The 19,816-nt window shown below is 38.7% G+C and overlaps 5 protein-coding genes across 8 annotated transcripts; all 5 read right to left on the bottom strand.

Annotated features, from left to right (window-relative positions):
* Positions 1 to 17: 17 nt before the first annotated feature.
* LOC117623743 (deSI-like protein At4g17486) lies at positions 18 to 3,386 on the bottom strand. 2 transcript variants are annotated; one of them, XR_004585222.1, is made up of 5 exons: positions 3,158 to 3,386; positions 1,716 to 1,969; positions 1,176 to 1,463; positions 265 to 637; positions 18 to 130 (listed from the first exon to the last, which is right to left on the bottom strand). XR_004585222.1 is itself a non-coding variant. In XM_034354703.1 (4 exons), the coding sequence occupies exons 2-4, from the start codon at positions 1,924 to 1,926 to the stop codon at positions 393 to 395; spliced, it is 744 nt and encodes a 247-aa protein (XP_034210594.1). In that variant the 5' UTR covers positions 1,927 to 1,969; positions 3,158 to 3,386; the 3' UTR covers positions 187 to 392. The 2 variants fall into 2 exon arrangements, 1 of the variants encoding a protein (XP_034210594.1); XM_034354703.1 differs by lacking the exon at positions 18 to 130 and having other exon boundaries at positions 187 to 637.
* Positions 3,387 to 4,766: 1,380 nt separating this feature from the next.
* Positions 4,767 to 9,413, bottom strand: LOC117631834 (J domain-containing protein required for chloroplast accumulation response 1). 2 transcript variants are annotated; one of them, XM_034365157.1, is made up of 9 exons: positions 8,496 to 9,403; positions 7,403 to 8,211; positions 6,924 to 7,324; positions 6,716 to 6,821; positions 6,477 to 6,532; positions 6,141 to 6,206; positions 5,975 to 6,052; positions 5,621 to 5,797; positions 4,767 to 5,517 (listed from the first exon to the last, which is right to left on the bottom strand). In XM_034365157.1, exons 1-9 carry the CDS (start codon positions 8,978 to 8,980, stop codon positions 5,479 to 5,481), a joined length of 2,217 nt encoding a protein of 738 aa, XP_034221048.1. In that variant the 5' UTR covers positions 8,981 to 9,403; the 3' UTR covers positions 4,767 to 5,478. The 2 variants fall into 2 exon arrangements, with proteins under 2 accessions (XP_034221048.1, XP_034221057.1); XM_034365166.1 differs by lacking the exons at positions 4,767 to 5,517; positions 5,621 to 5,797; positions 6,477 to 6,532 and having other exon boundaries at positions 8,496 to 9,413.
* A 261-nt stretch (positions 9,414 to 9,674) lies between these two features.
* LOC117631849 (arabinosyltransferase RRA3-like) lies at positions 9,675 to 12,245 on the bottom strand. The gene is made up of 2 exons (XM_034365176.1): positions 11,623 to 12,245; positions 9,675 to 11,183 (listed from the first exon to the last, which is right to left on the bottom strand). Exons 1-2 carry the CDS (start codon positions 11,806 to 11,808, stop codon positions 10,068 to 10,070), a joined length of 1,302 nt encoding a protein of 433 aa, XP_034221067.1. The 5' UTR covers positions 11,809 to 12,245; the 3' UTR covers positions 9,675 to 10,067.
* Positions 12,246 to 12,479: 234 nt separating this feature from the next.
* Positions 12,480 to 15,808, bottom strand: LOC117614675 (probable protein phosphatase 2C 55). 2 transcript variants are annotated; one of them, XM_034343560.1, is made up of 5 exons: positions 15,442 to 15,808; positions 14,263 to 15,220; positions 13,794 to 14,118; positions 13,342 to 13,491; positions 12,480 to 13,027 (listed from the first exon to the last, which is right to left on the bottom strand). In XM_034343560.1, the coding sequence occupies exons 2-5, from the start codon at positions 15,015 to 15,017 to the stop codon at positions 12,731 to 12,733; spliced, it is 1,527 nt and encodes a 508-aa protein (XP_034199451.1). In that variant the 5' UTR covers positions 15,018 to 15,220; positions 15,442 to 15,808; the 3' UTR covers positions 12,480 to 12,730. The 2 variants fall into 2 exon arrangements, with proteins under 2 accessions (XP_034199451.1, XP_034199452.1); XM_034343561.1 differs by having other exon boundaries at positions 14,263 to 14,830.
* An 836-nt stretch (positions 15,809 to 16,644) lies between these two features.
* On the bottom strand, positions 16,645 to 19,690 carry LOC117626463 (cytochrome P450 734A1). Its single transcript, XM_034358177.1, has 5 exons — positions 19,029 to 19,690; positions 18,282 to 18,767; positions 17,857 to 18,101; positions 17,301 to 17,664; positions 16,645 to 17,148 (listed from the first exon to the last, which is right to left on the bottom strand). Exons 1-5 carry the CDS (start codon positions 19,041 to 19,043, stop codon positions 16,729 to 16,731), a joined length of 1,530 nt encoding a protein of 509 aa, XP_034214068.1. The 5' UTR covers positions 19,044 to 19,690; the 3' UTR covers positions 16,645 to 16,728.
* Between the last annotated feature and the right edge of the window lie 126 nt (positions 19,691 to 19,816).

The following is a 19,816-nucleotide window of genomic DNA, read 5'->3' as shown; positions in this document are numbered from 1 at the left end:
CTAAGCCTTACTTGAGATGGGAATCAAAGTTTCTGCACGTTGATGCATTCATTTGCCAAGACAACGATGTTACAAGCTAGCTACGCTAACAGCACAATTTACACTTGGGAGGAGTTTTGTCACGTCTAACCTATGGAAGAAAAGGAAATACAAGCATTAAAAAAAAAGAAAAGAAACAAGAAAAACTGGAGATAAAGAGAACTGATCAGCAATTTCATCATGAATAACTAGAGTTACAACAATCACAAACATCAGTCCACAAACCTGGGAGAACAAAAACAATCTCAGTGATGGCAGCTTTCAATTGCTGACGCACAAAAACTTAGCAACAAATTCCCCTCGTTAAAGGTTATGGACGCCCCGCCAGTCATCATACCATAGAACAGTTTCTCTCACCTTTCCTTCAAGGAACCATTGTTCGACCTTCTCAATTCCCATGGCGGTAAGCAGCCTTTTAGGGGTGACTGTAGAAATAACGATGACGATGACAATTGCTTCTGCCGCATTGAAATAGAAGACAGGCAACTGAACGTACTTCTCAAACTCCTCTTCTCGCTGTCGTATGGCTGGCAGTTCGGGTCGTGTTGCACAGAAGAAATCTTTAGGGCTTCAGGAAGTACGCAGTTGCATATTGAACCTACCACATATTAATAATCACATGGAATAAAGTTAATTTCACTTTGGATATTAAACACACTCCTCCAAAATATACAAAGAGGACCAGATGAAACACAATTTGTAAACATACACTCAAAGAAAGATCTTAGCAAACGACAATCAGAATTCCATACACTGATTAATAAATCTACAGTAAAATCAATCGATACAATCAGCAACCAACAACTATTGAAGTAAAGAACTGGGTTAATTAGTAATTCATCCGGAACATGTTTTAAGGTTGCTAAAATTTTCACTCTGAAATTTTCTGGCTGACATGGCAGGCAGGCTTATAAGCAGCTTTAAAAGAAAGGTAATGGAAAGTCTCTCTCACTGAACTTATGGGGAGGTAGACAACAAATAAGGGATTAAATAACTAGCAATGATTCAAGTATAGTCAAATGAGTGCTTAAACCCAAAATGGCTAAGAACAATTCTTGATGGAAATTTTTGTGTGTAAACAATTCACCAAATCAAATTTCATATAACTCTGAAAAGAGTGGGTGATGAAAGAATACCTATTTTTGCCAGTCGATTTACCCATTTGGGAATCGATTTTCCGGTTAACTTGTGACAGATATCCCTGCAGAAATGGTTGCAGTTCTTGACAATCAGGTGATATGTATCACCATTGTAGCTCAAAGACTGGCGCTCCATAAACTCCCTAACCTGAGTAGGGTCCAAGGATGTTGTCCCAATAAATATAGACTTCCTGAACTTGAATCCTGGGCATTGGCGAGGTTCAACCTCAAAAACACCACTGGTAGGGTAGTCGTGTGCTCCAAATGCATATTCTACACCATGAACTGCACAATGCAAGTGAAATATTAGAAACTCTGAAATTACATTGAATTGCAGCAGCATAAAGAAGAATAACAATAGTACATTTGGTACTTTATTCCTTTGGAATTTCAGAAGCACCAAACCTATATAGCATTCAGTAAAACAAGAAGAAACATAAGACTCAAAACCCCCACAAACCCAGGAACAAACAGAGGTATGGCTCGGATTGAACACAATGTACATTAGGCAGGTAATATAAACCGAACATAAGCTACCTTCAACACCAGAGTGAAAAATTCCAAGGCCTGCCCAATAGACGTAGCCATTCATGGGTGTCAAATCATATACATTGAGATAAACTGGTGCTTTTCTCGGATCAGAGCGATCTGACTTTGATTTGGGAAATAAACAAAAACGGCCAGCTGATTTGTTTTTCAATTGATGTGGGGCAATGGCTCTCCATCTTTTCTTCAATTCAAATTTCATGTTTCTTTGATAGTATAGCCAGAATTCAGTCAATGCTTCCAGCCTGTGCATATGGGTGAACAGAAAGGCATTAGTTATGTTTCAAAGAACTCCAACTAAATCCGGAGGATGATAAAGGAAACGGCAAGAAAGAAAGAAAGAAGAAGAGATTTTAACAGAGCCAATTATTCTCCATATACAGACTTGTTAACATGTCAGAAACCATCACAGCACCGCACAGGTTGACTTTAATTATAATTTATTTTGAAAATTAGTTAGTTAGTTTGAATACATATGAGGTTGGCAGAGAGAGGGTGGCTTTTTAGTCAACTCAAAAATCTTAAGAATGAGTAATCCAACAAATTATAGTTGGCAAACAAAAACATTTGAAATTGAAATCACCCAAATGAATCAAATACGTAGTGTTGATGACCCTACATTAGTATTAAAACCCGAGGATGAAATGTAGTGGTATTAACACCAAAAGCTCAACACAAATTTGGCTCATTTGCATGCAACAGAAATCAAACTCAACAGAGTTTTCTGAACAACCTTCCAGTCATTGCAGATTATCAATATCATACAATTCGTTGTAATTTTTTCTTTTAAAGACAGAAAGAAAGAAAGAAAGTTTCCTGCTGTCTAACTAAACTATTATCGAGAAAGGGAAAACTTAATCCAATAAATATAACCCTAAACGTGAATTTTAAGTACTGCTTTGACCAGAGTTGCAGCATTATCTTCAAGTCAACAGAAGAAAATTAACAATTTAGATGGATAATCAAGATAACAGGCTCTCCAGTGCAGATCTCACAGTATACAGAGATCTACATCAGATCTAGTTTGACGAGTGATGAAGCAGAGAAATACGTAACGAAAAATAACAAATAAATGAGCCTGCTTTTTTCATTACAACTTAACAGGCAGCCAAGAACAAACATTGTAGCCAGTAATCTTACGCTAAAACAAAAACAAAAACAAAGGAAAAAAGGCAGAGTTATTCCTCCAGAAAAAAAAAATTGCAGACTTGTGGTTTCTGGGAAAAAAACATTAAATTTAACAGTCTTTTCGAAACTCAGTCCATTAAAATTCCCACTTAATTGTTCGTTTTCCCGAGATTTCTCAGCTTCCAAACAGGAGGACCCAAAAGATAATCAACACCCAGCAGATAGAGGAAATAATAAAGCAAAAGTAATTTAAAGAAAAAACGAAAGAAATATTCTGAGAAAACATGGAGAGTCGTGGGACTCACAGATTCAGAGAAGGCAGTAGTCATTAGAGAGGAGCAAAACCCAACTTGTCTAAACAGTAAAGCAGCTGAGTTTCAGTTCAGTATTTTCAGAGCCAGAATGCCACCAACCAACTGCTATGAAATGAAAGGCCTTTGTATCCTGCTGCCAGCTCTCTCTCTCTCTCTCTCTCTCTCTGCTAGTGTGCTAATGTGCTGTGTTTCTGTTAAATCACAATGTTTTGGAAAAATCTGATTCTGATGGCAAGAGGAATATCATTATTAGAGTGTAAGAAAGCAGTCACCTCTATTATTATTACAGTGCCAAATATCACTGTCAACTTAATGCAAGTCTAACTCTTTTTATTTTTATTTTTATTTTTCTTCATTTATTTTTACTTTTTTTCAGTTTAATCTCACCAACAACTAAAACAATAATTAGGGAAAATTGAATTGGTGTTAATGGATAATATATCTCCGTGACCTGAAGAAGCAGACTCGAGTAAAGTAACTTCCCTTTCTCAACGGATTGGTGCGTCGTCGTTTTCTGTTTGTATTTCTTCTGGGATATGAATGATCAGAAGAAAAAAGAAATTTAAATAAACAACTTAATGATATTATCTTCATTTTTTTTAAAAAAAAAACTTAAACAATTGCTGAGGTGTCACATCCACATGTGCCCATAATTATTGGGGGGGCTTCATAATAGTTTTTTCTGCAGCCAGACGGTGAGACAATTAGTCAATTTGACTTGTGGGTAATAAATTTCAAAGAAAACAGAAGTAGAAAAGAAACAGCAGCACAAGGACAATTTACAGATTTAAACACATGTGAAAACAGGAATTGCCATAAAGTTTATACCTAAACGTGATTAGTGTTCTTTTCAAAAGAAGATGCTTCTTTCTGTGAAAAGACTAATTGTTTTAAGTTAACAATAAGTAGATGATTAATGACTTTAAAACCCAGTTCAATAATTCAATAATTGCTTAATAATAATAATAAACCATATATTTTTGGTATTAAAATTTGAATTATTACTACTAGTATGTTTTTTTTTTTAATTAAAAAAAGTTTAGGAATAGGGGAGGCTACCCATTCCAAGGTCAGAGCATAATAAAGCCTCTTTGAGAACTTACAGAGAGAGTCTTAATCTTTTTTTTTAGTTTTTACAAATTACCCATCAAGAGATATTATCGACAACAAGACTGAAACCTAAACATTAATAACGGAGAGAACTATCCTTGCAAATTCAAACAATTGGCCTACTAGTATGTCTTTTGATTATAGCAAAGAAGTGAGTAATGACAAATGTGTGGGTGAGCAACAGTATTGGCAGCTGATCTTTTAAGGCTTCCACGGACATCTTGTTTGTGCTGCCTGCCTTCGTCTACTTTCTAATTCCCACATTCAACACCACTACTCATTTAATATCAGCCAGCCCTGAAAAATATCTATAATAATAATTTAATTAATTAATTAATAGACACTTAGACAGCGATCGCTAAATTATGAGTCAAGTGAAATATATATGTCCACTCGTATTGTTTGAAGACTCTGAACAATCCTTCTCATTTATAATATGATCCACCACCAAATTCTTCATAGCTTTTTAGGGGGAAAATGAAAATGAAAATCCTAAAAAATGGACTGGAAGTCATCTAATATTAAATTGCAAATATGAGTTATATCAACGTATCTGTCACATTTCTCCCGAGTTTAAACATACTCGCCCCCCCCAAAAAAAAAGAATTATGATTATCGTTACTGTCAAAAAATAAAATCTAATAGAAATTTATTACATGTAAAAAACTTTGATAATGAGTATCTGGGTCCCGCGACAGTTGGCGGCGTCAATCAATCGTATCGTGTCGATCATCTAGACAACAAGGTGTTCGTATTGTGTATTCACCAGATTGCAGTGTCGTTTTAGCGCGAGACGACAAATGTAGTTAAAAAAATAAAACGCTAGAAACGACAAGCGTATTGTATTCATGTGAATAAAGCTGTCGAGTCGAGTCGAGTCGAGTCGAATGGTACAGCTGGTAAGCCAAAACACTTTTACAATTAGGATGGGACCCAGCCGGTCAGAGTGTCCACTGTCTTTCTTTTATAATTTTCCATTTTTGGGCACAGTGTCTGTCGTTTTAATCCAATAGTGGTGTGGTGGTGGTAATTTAGGCAATTTCTTTCTTTCTTCAAATTGTTAATGGGCTCAGCATGCGGCCCATCATATATAGCTATAGCTTATCTGCAATCAAAATGATATAAACATTTATGTGCACTTCAAATTAACAAGAACTGAACCAGTGTGTCTTTTTCTGACGGGCGGATTCAACTTCAAATTGTCAAAGTGCGCCAAGTGAATTGAAATGATTCCAGGCTTCCTGTATGCCCCAAAAGAAAAAAATAAATGAGAAACAAAAGAAAAAGTATGAATTGGCAACGCCCCACAAGTGTTTATGATGTGATTCTTAGTAAATTAGGTACCTGCAAGATATCAAAAACTTTGGCTGCAATGTATTTGTGATGTGAAGCAGCACCTTTCTGCTGCAGCTTATCTGGGTGTAAACAGAGCAGAGCCCTTTGGTATGCTCTTTTCACAGAGTTTCCTTCAATTACATCAACAAGTGGTACAGTCTTCCACCCGCTCTCAGGCCAAAGAACCTGCCATGCATAAGATAAATATTTAGTCAGTTCCATTCTTAGAGTGGCAACCAAGTTTTTATGCCTTGAAGCATACCATTATTATGCAGTATTAGAGGCTTATTATGCAGTATTAGAGGCTGATCAAAGAAAACTGAAAAATGACAATACGAGAGTTTGAAAAATCAATGCTCTCACATATTGCATAGTAGTCAATAACGAGCGTATGTTTCCTTCCTTTCCTCTTGACCACTGTCGTATTTTCGCATCAACTGCCTGCATTTTATGAACTAGTACATTACTGCTAGAAGGATAAAAGACAGAATTGTAGCAGCATGCTGTGTTTGTTTGCTTTGTATTTTACCTGGATTTCTTCATGATTTTCGCCAGCTTGTGGCTGTTTCTTCTCATCTTGAGTCAATTCCTTGACCTGCCAACAATGTAATAGCTTATCAGAAAATCTGGTAGGAACTATGACTTTCACAAAAAGTATAACATTGCTCAAATTCAAATTTTAGTTCCTTAATATTATTGTTAGGCATAGTATGCAGAAACATAATTGGCATGGGAATTCCGAGTTTATTTACTTCAATAAAAAATACAGAATGGACTGAACGAAACTTCGTTCATGGCAAATGAGTGCACGTTATAAGAATACAAGAAAAGATGAAAACAGTTGTTTTACGGAAGAACCACATACCAGGAAGCACTCATCTGCATCTCCAGTAATAGCCATGGGGTCGTGAGGAACTGATCCTGTCAACACTTAATGAATAAGATGTATGTTGTTTTGTTTGCATAGGCTAGCAATCTGTTCAGGCTTAGCTCAGAAATTTCCCCATAATGACTAACGATTTCTAGTGTTGTTGTCTACCACTTCTTCCTCTACTTAAGTGTTTAGCTAAGCCACATTACTTATATAGGATTAAGAGAACTAACCAGTACTTGATGCTGAGACGTCCTGCCCAGGAGCATTACTAAGTACATAGCTAGCAGTCTTTGCTTCACAATATTCTTTCTCTAACTGTTTGACATCTTCATTCATCTGAAAAGGGTAGAAAACAGAATAAGATACTTAGCAAAATGTTGAAGAAAACATATTGTTAGTTTTTGGGTAAGTGAACTCAAACCATTCTAACTTGATTACCATGATGGAAGCATTTAGAAATGGGCTTTTCACATTGGACTTTTGCAAGTCCTCGAACATTCTTGCTGCGCTAATACTCGCTTCATTCTCTGCTCTGAAAGCTCCTTTCTCCTTCGTTTTATATCTCTGACTTCCAAGGTCACCATCATATGCGGGTTTGCACAAAACTTCTTGGTTGAACATTTTAACAAAGTCCTTGACCTTACCCTTAACTTTGCTTCTTCCAAGATTATCTCTTGAGTTCCTTGGTGAACCTTGGAAACTAGCTTTATCAACATCAACATTCGTCAAGGAACTCCTTTTTCCATTCTGATTTTTTGCAATTTTGTTAGAGCCAACATCTACAGATGATTTTTTGGTGCCTTTGACCCTACCACCCACTTTAAATATCTCATCGTTGCCTGCATAAGAAAATACAAATGTGGTGTCAGAGGCAGTATATCATGAACCCGTAACAGTAAATACATAATACAACATACCTTGTTGAAAATCATCATCAAAAAACAAAGAACTATTAGGTTTTAGATCAGGCTCGCTAACTTGTTCCAAAAGCACAGGACTTTCTTTTTGTGGGGCTTTGCCAGAAGCTGTTTCAAGTAAAGGATAAGGCTCTATATCTTCACTTCTACGGCATGAGACCGTATTACCAGAAACATCTTCAATAGTTTTATGAAGTCTGCTGAAGGGTTCTGATTCAGCTACTGGAAGAATTAATTCCTCAAAAAATTGGCATGGTTCTACTTTAGCAGGACCGCTTTCATCAAGAAGCAAGTCATTTTCTTGTTTGTTTGGTTCCAAGGTGGGAGACCTAGCATCTGCATCCGCGAGTGGATGGTCATCGGAGGGAAAATCAATATTAGGCAGAGTGGATTTGGGTGATTGCCTTGCCATACTCTCATTAGCAGCGCATTCATTAGTATTTGAGTGTTCCTCATTGTTAGTCCTTTTCTGCCCTCTTGAACCAATCCGTCGCCTAAGAGGCATGGCAATTGGCACTCCTTTGCTTGCCCACTTGTATATTGAGAAATGAAATTGAAACGGACTGCTAGAGGTTGGACTTTCTTTACTCTTTGAATCCTGCTCCAAATTGCCTCCTGTGTCTGCTTTATCAGATGTGGCCAAGTCTGAGCACCCCTCACCACTACCAGAAAACTCCGGGGATCGGATATCATTTTTCAAATCCTCAGGACTTTGGATTGATTGGCTTGAAAATCTAGAAAGGGAAGTAGTACGACTAGTGGAACCAATTGTTGGCAGGTCCACCCCTTTGGTTAATCTGGTAGGCGGGCTGAGAAATTTAGAGCCATTGAGGTAATCAAAACATCATGTATAACGCCCAAAAACATAAAAACATCATTGCAAATCAGAACACAAAACATGGAAGTGTGTTCATAGCCAGAACAGATTTGGTAGAAGAGTGATGTGAAGTATCTAAATATACCAAATTACAATGAACAAAAATTGCAGCCACAAGAATCAATTAAAGAAAAAGGACCTAAACAAAAGATTAAACCAATTACTAGCTGCCACTCAAACATATTGTATTTCTTCTCCCTCAAGATTCTATCGTACCTGAATTGTCTGGACAGTGAAGAAGCCGCAGAGGGCTCGGCTTTAGGGGGCAGGGGCCGGGCAGGGCTTAAAACCCTGGAACCTGGTCCTGAAGAAAAAGGGTCCCGCTGAAGCCTCCTGGGACTGGAGCTGACCGAGCTATTGCCTCTAAATATGTCATCAAAGAAGTTATCGCTCTGGGTCCTCCTCCTGTTCATAGACTCATCCCCAAACACTGGCTTCTCAGTGGAACCAGACCAAGCTTCATTGTCTTCGTCGTCGTCATCATCAACAACCCTTTTCAATGCATTGTTATCTGTAACTATGCTGAAGCTGTACCTCCTTTCGTGAATGGATGACCTCCTAGGTGGCCCACCAAACACGTCATGAAAATCAACATCTGAGTTTTTGTTGGAAGTACTGGGCGAAGAAGAAGCAGAGTTCATGAAGGAACTTTGAGGACTGTAGCCCAGAAGAAGGCCCTCTCTTTGTGAAAATCTCTCCATCTTGGTCCCAACCCAGTACCCACTAGCTGTTCACTGAAACAGAGCATGCAACCAGAAGACAATTTGAACGAGAAAATTTGGCGGGCAGCTGTTCTTGAAATCTCTCTGCTGAAGTGAAGAATGGCAATTAATGGGTTCGGCCGTACAAGTTCATTGAAACAGTTGCAGAGGATGTTGCGTCGGAAAATTCAGATGGAGACAGAGTGGGCTTTAAGGTTAAGAATGTTTTAGTGGTATTTGAAGCCACACAACACAAAGACAGTGGATATGAGTTTTTTTGGATAAGTGGAAGAGTCCAGAAGACAAGAGGGGAAGCTATTGCCTTATTGGGCAATTAGGATTTTAGGATTTTGTTTTGGCATGCACGGGAGAATCTGTTAATTGCTGTGCATCTCATGGTGACCATTATTCAGAATTTTTTTTTTGTGACCCTAACGAACTTGGTTATCCCATTCAAGCACAGTCAGCAATTGCGACGATTGCCTACAAATGCTGAGAAATCCTGATTACAAAGAGACCAGATCTCTTGGTGATATCTTTTGTGGTGATCAAAAATAGGATAAAAGTTCTTGAAAAGGTAAGAAATGGTGTGAATTATATGGGCTTCATGCTCAAATGTTGTATTGTGTTGATTAAATTGATTACTCTGAAACGTCATTAGCAAAGTCTCTTCATGAATCATGCAAGTTGATCATGAGCAAATTCACCGTTACGATGATAATTCCAACCCAACGAGGTTGTATACACAAAATCCACTTTAGAAGAAATTCAATCAAGTAAATATACAGATGACAAAGCTGTCAAATTGTCAATCACCAAAGATGGCAAACCCTTATGTGACATTTCTTGGTATATTTATGATACAGAACAAATGTCAGCTCAGGAGACACTCTAGTGAAACTCAGAAAGTTACTATCCATACAAAACAAAAATTTGAAAGGAAACTCGGGTGAAAAGAAGAAGAAGAAAAAAAGAGACTTTGAATTGGCCTCAGAAGATGCAGTCGATTTCGCCTCTACCTGTATCAGTTGAATTACAGAGCATGTGTACTGTTTAGCCCATCCATGGGTCTGTAGAACTATCACTACTACCATTGAGAACCCTCAGGGAAAGGTTCTAGTGCATCTTGCTTGCCGTTAACATAGAACTCCATAATTGCCTTCATCCTTGGAAGTTTATCTGGGTGGTAATTTACATGAAGGATTACTGGTTTCAATTTTTTCAAATTAGCATCTTTCCTGACTGTCTTGAAGAGGACCTTGCTGTTCATAAAGAGATAGAAATCCATAGTTCTCTTGGAAGCATGAAGCCCATCGTACCCCGGATGTGAAGGGAAAAAGAGTTCCTCATTGAACACTGCTTGGTCCCATGCTTTTTCCTTAGAGAGCCGTCCAGCCACACGATCCAAAAGCTCAATTGAAGGAAGTGTAGGTCTTATGTAAAAGAAACCAGAGTTATATACCCATATCCTCATTGTATGAGCATAGCGAGCCCAACCCATAGAAGGTTCATCAAACACATCATTAAATCCATAAGCGGTCATGTTATTGTGACCATCACTCATAGACTCTACATCAGAATCCCGATAAAGATGATTGAAGGGGTTCTGCAAATATACTATGTCAACATCTGAGAGAAGAACACTGTAACCTAGTTGCAGAAACTCCCTCAAGATACGAAATTTCAACCCAGAGACGGCATGGTTACCTCCTGTCTTTGCAATTGAATCAATACCATCATCTGGATCTCTCTTGTATACAGGAACATCATTAGCTATGCAAAATTCTTCAATCTCGTCATCTAATCCTACAACTAGATAATTGGTTATACCAACCCTCTTGATGCTAGTAAACCATATCTCCAACATGGCTTTCACATTTGAATTTGCAAGTGCAACTATAAGCTCTTTCTGAACTGCAACGTCCTCCAAGATCTTTGCCAACCTCGGATTCACAGATTCATCGGGAATGACAGTCGGGTTAGTTCTCAAGCCCTTGACAGTACCAAGAGGGCCAGCCTTATGCGGTTTACCTAATACTGAAAACTGCTCATGTGCGTGATCCTTTCCTTGTTCAGCTAGCCGTAGCTTTTCAGTTAGATCTTGAACCTGTTTCTTCAGCTCATCATTCTTGTCCGACAGTGATCCAATGTCAGACCTCAGCATGTTTATCCGTTCTGTTGATTCACATTGGGATGAGCTAGTCTGCAAATGCAGGTGGGCATGTAAGGCCCCATAACATAAGCTATGCTATATCGAAAGTTAAAGAGATCAGCTTTATAATACTTTCTTTATAAAATACCAATCATGAAACAAGCCTGTCAATATAATGCAGTTCCTTATTGTTTTACGGACTAGAATTGATCGGCGAATTAAACCCAAATGCTCACAACGTAAGTTATATATATAAGTTTAACTCTACATATAAAGTTCAACCGTCAGCTTAATGCCGTTGAAGATTGAAAGCCAATCACAATAAATCTAAGTAAAGAAAAGAAATCCCAGCAAATGCAAACTGGCATAACCAAATCAGTCAATGACGCGATTAAGATTGTATAAGCGCCAAATTTAAAGTTAAAGAAATTAAATTAAAATTAAAATTAAAGGAGCAAAAAGTCAGTCAATTTGGAACCGAGATCCGAACCTGGAGATCCAATTTCCCGAATCGACGGCTTTGGATAGGCGGATCCGAGCTGAAGAATCCGCGCGGAAAGAAGAAGGCGCAGACAGAGCCAAGAAGGACTCCGACGACAATGGCTGTCACTATTCGAGATCCACGAAATGACTGGGTCTTATCTCGCATCAACGAACCGTCTCTACGACCCGCCATGCCCTCCTTCCCTTTCCCTCGAGCCGTGCACAGTCGTTCTTGAAAGAGTAAGAGATAGAGAGAGAGATGGAATATCACAGTCGCTGATTAGGGTTCTAGTGCTGCTGCTTGAACTGAAAGTCAGGGAAGCGAAGGTTGAGCTGCTCTCTCTCCTTTTATGAATTATCGAAAATGCAAGTGGAGCTACGAGGAAGGCTTTGTCGTTGCTTACTCTCTCCTCTTCAAGAGAGTCCGACAGAGAGACGAGCTGGATCGAGCAGGCAAGGATACGGCGTTTTGCATACAAGGAACTAAAGGATCATCATGGCTCTCATTTTTTGGCATATCGGCCAAGATTCGGGGTTTTTTTTTTTATGCTGCTGTAGTTTGACTTCGACATCCGACAACCCGGAAAATAAAAAAAATAAAAAACGATTGGTGCGTGAAGTGAAGGTGGTATTTTTCAATTTTCCAATTACCTTCTAAATGCTTACCATAATACTCTTTTACCTTTCAAACAGTTAACAAATAAATAAAAACGAAAAAGAAGAATATGACAAAGAAAAAGTTAAATGTTACGCCTAAAGAAAAAAGCAAAAGGAAATGCTTTACCAAAAAATAAAAAATAAAAAGCAGAAAGAAATGCGGTAGTAGCAAGGCTTACAACTTGGAAGGGAAATATTCCCATGGGAGATAAGACAAGGACAGACCCAGATATATTTCCAAAAAGAGGCCACTATATGTCTCTACATTCATTTGATACCATTCGCACAGGAAGTCAAATGGGCCTCAGAACCAAGAAGAGTGCGTATGGATTTTATCCACACATGAGAGAAATGAAACTAAATAAAAACAATTTACAAAAAAAGAGTGAAATGTAGCATATACAAATGTGCGTGTGAGAGAGAGAGAGAGAGAGAGAGAGAGAGAGTCCAATTTTGTGTCATGCATCACTCGAACTGGTTACATATGAAACTACAACAGTTATATCATCGAGCTTGCCACCATAATAACGGAACCCTGCATCTTGAGCAGCAGTCGAGAAAGGTGTCTGCCGGTCTCTATCCTGAGCTCGTTGGCGTGCCAATGCCGCTATCTTTTGTGCTGTCACCTGAGGCCCCAAGCCAGCTCTTATGGCATGAACTACCACTGCAGTAATCTCATTGTTATACAAGTTGTCAAACAGGCCATCAGTTCCGGCAATTATAACATCCCCAGGTGCAACAGGAACTGTAAAAACCTGAATCAAACAAAGGAAACTTAGCTTGTGATATGCACTACAATCATTCCAGGTCTCATTTGACACATTGCTGAAAAATGATGAAATCACATTCTCTTTGTTTCTGCTACAAACTCAAAAAAAATCTATTTCAAGATACTAATCAACCATCGTAAAAAAAGTTTGAGAAACAAAAACCAGATATCGGACAGCAAGTATTGCAAAGAAATCAAGAATGAAACTCACAAGTGGAAAATATATTACAAACCAAGAATGTAATGACGAATAATACGTAAGCCATTAGGTAACAGTCCTAAAGAAAATATGTTGCTGACCTGGCCAGAGCTAGGTAGATCACCGTTGCTTCCACTCTCCAGTTGATAGGTAAAGTTAAAATCATGCTGTTGAACAGGGGATCTAAAGACGGTGCACCCATCTCGAACCACTATGAACCCACTGTCACCTAAATTAATTGCATGAATACCCTGCAGTGAAATCGCAAACAGTGAATTTAAGTTTCTAAATAGTCAGTATCATAAGATAGCAATATTTCAAGATTCTTGAATATATAATAAATATCAACACAAACTGCTCTTACAAGAAAACAATGAAAAGTTTAGACTTCCGAAGTTAGTTTTACTACATCCGGCTACATAAAGAGTTAATTAGTTCAACAAAAGCCATTTTTTAAATGGCCTCAGAAAAAAAGGATATGTGTTCCCTTGACTAGCATGAAGCAAGAGTATCAATTTGACAGACATGGTTAAAATGAAGGGAAGTTCCATACCTGTTCTGTGAGTGCTATGATACATGCTGTTGAGGAACCCTTGGCCTTTGTGCTTGAGTGAGCTTTTTCCAATACCCTAGCAGGGTCAACTGAACCCTTGGGCTCCTCCTGAACAGCAGCTACAGAATTAGACATCAGTTCTCTGGAATACAATCCAGAATTAACACCAAGATCTGCCCAGCCACCAACACCATCTGCCACCCCTATTGCTTGTTCATTCACACAAATGAAGTGAGCATCCTCCCCGCCAGTTTCCTCTTTATCAGGATGGGGCAGGTAATATGATCCTGAAGTTAGTTTTAGGGACTTTCCATCTGTAACCTTCCTGTAATCATTGTAACATGCTTTAACAAATGCTGAGACTCATTGCACTACTTAAATACAAACTTAAATGCCAGTACAACTACATAAAACAACAAATAAATAGAATCTAAGAAACAAAAATGGAAAAACAGAGAATGCTACTCACTGATCAGATGAATCTGCAGAACTTGAAAGTTGCTCCTCAGGAGCAGAATTATCAAAAGACACGTCTTGGGCAGTCCCAGCAGATAAGCATGTAGACGAACTATGAAATTCTCTTGACCCTGATCCTTTAGTTGGGGAGGAATTAGACCATCTCTTTCCAACTTCATATATGAAATATCCAAAAATTGCATTAGTGTTGGATAGCCCTCTTTTTTTCAAACTCATGCTAGCTGCTTGAAAACAGTCAGAACCTTTCCTGTTGTTATAAAATGTACATGAACTTTCGGGTACCATTGAAAGAAGCCCACGCCTTGAAGTAAAATTATCAGGGTAGCATCCCCCAACTACAGTTCTTGAACCACAGGCAGCCATAGCTTTATTCTGAAACTTGCTTCTGGTTATAAACTGACAGGGCTCAGAAAGCGCACAATCAATATGATAGCCGCAAACCTGAAGTGAAGGCCCTGACACAGATGGGGTTGAAATAATACGCGAAATCTCTCCAACAACAGATATGTTCTTTCTTTGGTTAACTAACTGCGAATCTGACCTTGCAGCGAAAACGGTGCCTGGTGAAAGAAACGCATGGAGATCTGAGATAGTTGAAAATGGTCTGGATTGGAACAACTTAGAATTGCCAAACAACAATTTTCCTTGCCCAATTAGCCCATCTAGTGAGTCCTGAAGCCCACCTTCCTGCCCTACAATCGATCTCTGTAATGCAGTCCTAAGCTTTGACAAATGAGAAGATGGCATCTTACCCTCTTAAACAAAGGAGCTTAGCTTCAACCCCTCTAGTGCAGAGATCACAAAGGTTTCCACTATGCGCAAAATTAAATCTCATAACTATCTGTACATCTATTCTTAAATTAATTCAATACGGGATCCCCTTCTCCCACCAATATATCACAAAAATTCAGAAACCTGGGAAATAAACAAAGATGGTGCACAATTCGTGTCTGCACATAGCCACAGACAAATATATATAATCAGACACACAAATCAGAAAATTTGAAGGAAAAAAAATACAGTAGCAAGCTAACAAGTATCTATCAACATCAAGATATAACAAAATTCCCGGAAAACAGTAAAATGAAAATACAATTAACCAAAAAAACCCAAAAGCCATAGTTAAAATAATGGAAAATAGCCGAAATTTTTTTTAAAATAGAAATCTCACCAAGCTTATCGATCGGAATCGAAACTCCAGCCCTAAAAAGCAAGAAGCAGACCCAAAAACCACTACGAGTTCTTCGAATCCCAAATCTCCACTTATATTATACGAAACAGAGCTCGGGCTAGATGTCAATCTTGGGGTTAGGTGGCACCACGAGCCTCCATATCCAACTCTCTTCCCCTTCAAACTCCCACAAATTTCACGATCGCCTTCAACGGTTTAAAAAAGGAAATAGTCCAGAAGTTTCTTATGGTACGGGTTTTATGCTAGGGCTTTTACTTCAGATTGTTTTGTGACTATTTCACCACTGGTCCTACTGATATTTACGGAACACGTCTGCTCGTTTGTGATCTGAAACGAGGGGGGTTTGGTAATTATGAGGACAACTAAACAACCAGATTGGACCGGTACGTGAAGACTTTTATTATAAGCTTTTACCATATTTTTCATGATTTTGTCCAATATAGTAGGAAGATAAGCTGGTGGTCTTCGTTCGCTTTGGTGCGCTGCGAATATACTTTATGTTTTGGGAAAATACATCCGCCGTCGGATTTTACTTATATTTGCAAAATGATCTCCATATGCTTACAAACCAACCCCATACTTTATCCTTATGACAAAATAACCCCGGACCTTAAATCAAATTTAATCTTTTAACTATAGTGATCATTTTATAAAATAAACAGTTTTAAGATAAAATAAACCATAATGGTCAATGGGACTGGATTGGTGGTTTCTCGGCTATGCCTTGCGTCTTGCTAACCAACTTAACTGTTTTCCTTTGAATTGATTGTGGAGTCCAACTCCCAACTGTTTTCCTTCGAATTGATTCAGAGTTTCTTTACTTGTACCAATTGTAGTACAATGAGAAATAAAATGGAATGAGATAATGTAAGATATATCATAAGCAAAGTGAGAATAAAAGTATAAAATAGTTGGAAGAATTTAAGTGGATTCTAATAGTTCCTTTTGCATTTTCTTGTTTATTCTCCTTTACGCATTTTGGCAGAATGAAGGTGGTGACTTCGTCTTTCTTGAAGATGCTTGTGCCTATTCCAACTAGGAAATCAATAAGAAATATGATTATGGTGGCTATGGACTTGCTCCATAGTGAAGCCCTGGTTGGCAATCCACATGTGAAGAGCACTCACCAGCCCAACAAGGCCCTGCCCAAAGAGCGTTCGTATTGTTAGAATTACTAGCTAAAGTTACGAGCCTTAAGATAATGTGCATAATAAACAAACGTTCTTTCAATTATTTTTCATTTCATGATTTCATCCCCAGAAAATTTCAGTTTGGAATCTTCCTGAAGAGGATTTGAGCGCCATACTGGGGCTGTAAACTTATAAACAACATTGGGGCATGAACATATGTAGGTGACACCATGACATAATAGTGCCGGATGATGATTGCTAAGACCAGTTTTGCTTCAACCAAAGCTAAATTTTGACCTGCACAGATTCTAGGCCCCAGACCAAACGGAAAATATGATGCTAAATGCCTTCGAGACTCCGAAAACCTCATCGGCTTGAATTCATTGGCATCTTCTCCCCATATCTCAGTGTCGTGATGGACAGCAGTCAAGGCCAAGTAAAGTTGTGTGTTAGCAGGAATGTCCAGGCTCCCAAGCTTGACCTTGTTTGATGTTTGCCTCATTAGCATCACAGCCGGAGGGTAGAGTCTAAGTGTTTCGTTAACTATCATACTTACCTGTTCAAAAGGGGACATCAATAAACAACATGTGAGAGGAAGCAGCAACAAATTTGTACAAGTTAAGTACTACTTTTAATTCAAAGCACAAAAATAACTTATTTCCCTGCCAATGTCTTGGAACTTATAAGAAACTGAGATACTGAACTTACAATCTTAAGGTCATTCAGATTCTCTGCAACCGGAAGCTTATTGCTTCCACAAGCGCAATTTACTTCTTCTCGAGCCTTGCTTTGCCATTCCGGATGCAGCGCAAGAAGGAGAAGTGCCCAAGTCAAAAGATTAGCAGTTGTTTCCTTTCCTGCAAAGTAGAAGGTCTTGCATTCATCAATAACTTCTTGTATCTCTAATTCCTCCTCTTCACCATCCTGATTCTTGTAAGAAGACATTAACAGACTAAGCAGATTTCTTGAATCTTCTCTTGTTTTGCGGTTATTCACAATCAACATCCGTATTGATTCGCGAGTTTCCTTATCTAGTCTCCATCTCTCTCTGTTATTCTTGGTAGGCAAAAACCTGTTTGCAAATGAATTTGATGAGAAAACACGATTATTGAAAGAAAACCACCTGACATATGCATATACAAATATTCAGTGTAACAATCCAACACTCTAAATTTCATGTCATTTACCACATTAAGATACATCATAGCAGTTCAAAAGTATAACAACAAAGAAAGCATGCTTTAAATTTGAGAAGTAAAGTCACCTGAAGCCAGGGATGTAGATGCTCCTGACTGCCTTGGAGAAAAGATGCATTTGTTGTTCTTGTAAGTTGAAAACTCGCTTTCCCTCCTCGAAACTGCTTCCAAAAGCTGTCCTGGATATAATATCTGCTGAGAGCTCATGAAGTTCCTTGTGCACATCCATCTCAAACTCATCTCTCCCTCCTCTTACATCCTCCCATTTCTCCAACATCTTCATGGTACTAGCCACAATCTCTGGCACCCAACCCTGCATTAAAGAAAAGAAAAATAACCCAACAACAACATCAAATAGAAAGCACTTGGTATTATGCATATCAAATTTGACTATATTACACCTAGCTCAACTTACACTATCAGAAATTAATACCCATTTTCGGAATTTCACTTCTATTAGAGTGACTAGAGGGGTATTTGAGTTTGAGGATACCTTGACTTTCTCCATTTTGAAGGCCTGATTCACAACCCTTCTGTGAAAAGCCCATTGGTCGCCTTCGAGCCCAACAAGGCCCTCTCCAAATAGAATCTTGGTTAATGGGGTAAAGGGTATCTTTTGAAACGACCCACTCGTATTCATAAGCACTTCTTTGATCATGTGAGGGTCTGCTATTGCCAGCCTGGGCTTCGGCCCAAACCAGTACAGGAAATTCTTCCCGTACATACGGGACCACCGGTGGTAAAATGGGGACGCGCGTTGAAGGATGTCGTGGTCAAATGCGCCTCGCTTTGACTGAGCTTCTGCAAACAGACGGCGGATCTCGGCCGAGTTCCCGAAGATCGGACGGTAGGGCGGGCCCCTTATGCCTTGCTTTTGGAAGTGCCTTTGTGTCCTCAGTGGGACCCATATGGTTGAGCACACAAATTTGAAGAGGAGGATAAGAGGAGGGACAAGCAAAACAAGAAGAACCTGATGCATCTTGAAATCGCAGAGATAGAAGAGAGTGAAAGAAATGGAGACTTCAGAAGAGGGTTAAGATTTGTTACTTTTAACGAGAGAGTGAGGCTACACTTTCTAATTCCTACATATACATCATGCATGACGTAGACAAAAGTATCTTCGAAAACACAAAAGATTATAAAATAGTATTCAGCAGCAATTCTACAAGATTTGCCAAGTTTTCTTATATTTAACTCATTGAAATACTTGCATAGGAAGAAACTGAAATACTGAACTTACGATCTTAAAGCTCATTCAAATTCTCTGGAACCACAAATCCAATTTCTTCCCTGGTTTGGTATCATACACAAACCAAATCCAGAGACTTAATTAAATGTCAATCTTTGATCTCATTCATTTCCTCGGATTATGCTGTGCAAGTGTCCTCATGTTGTGTTGTTGTGAGTGAAACATTTTCTTTGATTTCCCACTGGTTTTGAAGTAATGGCAAGTCTTGAAATATCCTATTACATAACATTACTGATAACAAATCAATTTGGAAATCTAACAGAGAGAACCTTTTTGTTTGGTCTTGACTCTTGACCCTAGATTATGTTATTTACGTATTTATTGGATCTTCTCAGTTACACGTGGAGGTTTCGTAAAGAGATGTCTATCATTAATGGGGTTATCTTATTCTTAATCATAAGATAAAACTCACACACACTCGAGATTAAGTTTGTCTTTAATCTACTAATCTAGTAGTTTATCCGCCGTGACCGTTTTGACGGGAAGAATAGCACGTACCGTACACTGTACAGGCAGCTGGGTGGCATTAGCAAATGCAGCTAGCAAACAGAGACCACCCGTCAGGAGCTAACCCCACCACACCATCAAACCCAGCGGACCCACTCGTCATCCGATTCATTCAGAGCAGTCAGCGCGGGAGGAAACAAATGCATCCGCCATCAAACCCAGCGGACCCACTCGTCATCCGATTCATTCAGAGCAGTCAGCGCGGGAGGAAACAAATGCATCCGCCAGCTCACGAATTAAAAACATCTTCATCTTCACATCATTCACTCTCT

Source organism: Prunus dulcis, chromosome 1, assembly GCF_902201215.1.
Source record: "Prunus dulcis chromosome 1, ALMONDv2, whole genome shotgun sequence".
Taxonomy (NCBI): Eukaryota; Viridiplantae; Streptophyta; class Magnoliopsida; order Rosales; family Rosaceae; genus Prunus; species Prunus dulcis.
The sequence above is the reverse complement of the archived record's forward strand: the minus strand, read 5'-3'. Positions and strand labels throughout refer to the sequence as shown.

What these genes read in the sequence shown, in the direction of transcription:
- LOC117631834 (XM_034365157.1), bottom strand. Translation starts at nt 8,980, where the DNA reads ATGGAGAGATTTTCACAAAGAGAGGGCCTTCTTCTGGGCTACAGTCCT. An exon ending in TGATGATGATTTTCAACAAG is followed by an intron (nt 7,325 to 7,402) that starts GTATGTTGTATT and finishes TTTCTTATGCAG; the next exon opens with GCAACGATGAGATATTTAAA. An exon ending in TTCTAAATGCTTCCATCATG is followed by an intron (nt 6,822 to 6,923) that starts GTAATCAAGTTA and finishes TACCCTTTTCAG; the next exon opens with ATGAATGAAGATGTCAAACA.
- LOC117626463 (XM_034358177.1), bottom strand. An exon ending in TCAAAATGGAGAAAGTCAAG is followed by an intron (nt 18,102 to 18,281) that starts GTATCCTCAAAC and finishes TCTTTAATGCAG; the next exon opens with GGTTGGGTGCCAGAGATTGT. An exon ending in ATCTACATCCCTGGCTTCAG is followed by an intron (nt 17,665 to 17,856) that starts GTGACTTTACTT and finishes ATTTGCAAACAG; the next exon opens with GTTTTTGCCTACCAAGAATA.
- LOC117614675 (XM_034343560.1), bottom strand. Translation starts at nt 15,017, where the DNA reads ATGCCATCTTCTCATTTGTCAAAGCTTAGGACTGCATTACAGAGATCG. An exon ending in TCATAGCACTCACAGAACAG is followed by an intron (nt 13,492 to 13,793) that starts GTATGGAACTTC and finishes ATTTCACTGCAG; the next exon opens with GGTATTCATGCAATTAATTT. An exon ending in ATCTACCTAGCTCTGGCCAG is followed by an intron (nt 13,028 to 13,341) that starts GTCAGCAACATA and finishes TGTTTGATTCAG; the next exon opens with GTTTTTACAGTTCCTGTTGC.
- LOC117631849 (XM_034365176.1), bottom strand. Translation starts at nt 11,808, where the DNA reads ATGGCGGGTCGTAGAGACGGTTCGTTGATGCGAGATAAGACCCAGTCA. An exon ending in TCGGGAAATTGGATCTCCAG is followed by an intron (nt 11,184 to 11,622) that starts GTTCGGATCTCG and finishes CTGCATTTGCAG; the next exon opens with ACTAGCTCATCCCAATGTGA.
- LOC117623743 (XM_034354703.1), bottom strand. Translation starts at nt 1,926, where the DNA reads ATGAAATTTGAATTGAAGAAAAGATGGAGAGCCATTGCCCCACATCAA. An exon ending in TTTTCACTCTGGTGTTGAAG is followed by an intron (nt 1,464 to 1,715) that starts GTAGCTTATGTT and finishes TGCATTGTGCAG; the next exon opens with TTCATGGTGTAGAATATGCA. An exon ending in AAATCGACTGGCAAAAATAG is followed by an intron (nt 638 to 1,175) that starts GTATTCTTTCAT and finishes AATATGTGGTAG; the next exon opens with GTTCAATATGCAACTGCGTA.